At 39.4% G+C, this 682-nt stretch overlaps 1 protein-coding gene across 1 annotated transcript in view; it reads left to right on the forward strand.

Moving 5' to 3' along the window:
• Positions 1-615, forward strand: part of SARC_10767 (hypothetical protein) — a gene marked incomplete at both ends in the record, with an annotated part of 1,172 nt that extends 557 nt beyond the window's left edge. Inside the window, one exon of the mRNA XM_014295177.1 lies at positions 498-615. Within this exon, the coding sequence (XP_014150652.1) occupies positions 498-615 (118 nt within the window). The remainder of the gene's footprint in view (positions 1-497) is intronic.
• Between the last annotated feature and the right edge of the window lie 67 nt (positions 616-682).

The raw sequence follows: 682 nt of genomic DNA on the forward strand, positions 1-682 counted from the left end.
ACATATATACCACCACTTAGACATACATGTGTAAATTTAGATCTGTGCGCACTAGTGTATAAGAAACACATTTTTGGCGAACATTTTTTTAACATTACATATACATGAATATTCGTCTGTGATGTGATTCCGGTGCTCCTTGAGGGAATGACGTGCTTGTGTTCCGATCTATATGCCATGCAGATATTTTTTTGGCTTTGATTTTGGCCTATGCTGTACTAGTATGCGAATATGTGAGCGTCTGTAGAATTGACAATTATTACAGGTGCATATATTAAAGTGGGAGGTGTACGCAGTACTATTCCAGATGCTTTCTATATTATTTTAGGCATCTACTAGCATTCAAAGTATTGTTTTTATGTTTTATGGACATCGAAATTGATAGAATCGAACTTGCACCAAGTATCTATTAGTATATATGTTCCCCTCTATAACGCCTAAGATAGATTCGAAGAGTTGTAGATCTCATACACATTTATTATATTTTCGCCCCTCAGATGGATTACCCCGCTCGTGGCCAAAGGAACACAACGCCCACTCGAGTTTGAAGACTCGTGGCTAATTCATGAGGATGACGATGCTGTTAAAGTGGTAGCAGCGCTCAAGGTGTGCTGATTGTATGCAGCAAGGTCATGCCATGATCTACACACACACACACACACACACACACACACACACACAC

The sequence above is a fragment of the Sphaeroforma arctica genome, assembly GCF_001186125.1.
Source record: "Sphaeroforma arctica JP610 unplaced genomic scaffold supercont1.1381, whole genome shotgun sequence".
In the NCBI taxonomy this organism is placed as follows: domain Eukaryota; class Ichthyosporea; order Ichthyophonida; genus Sphaeroforma; species Sphaeroforma arctica.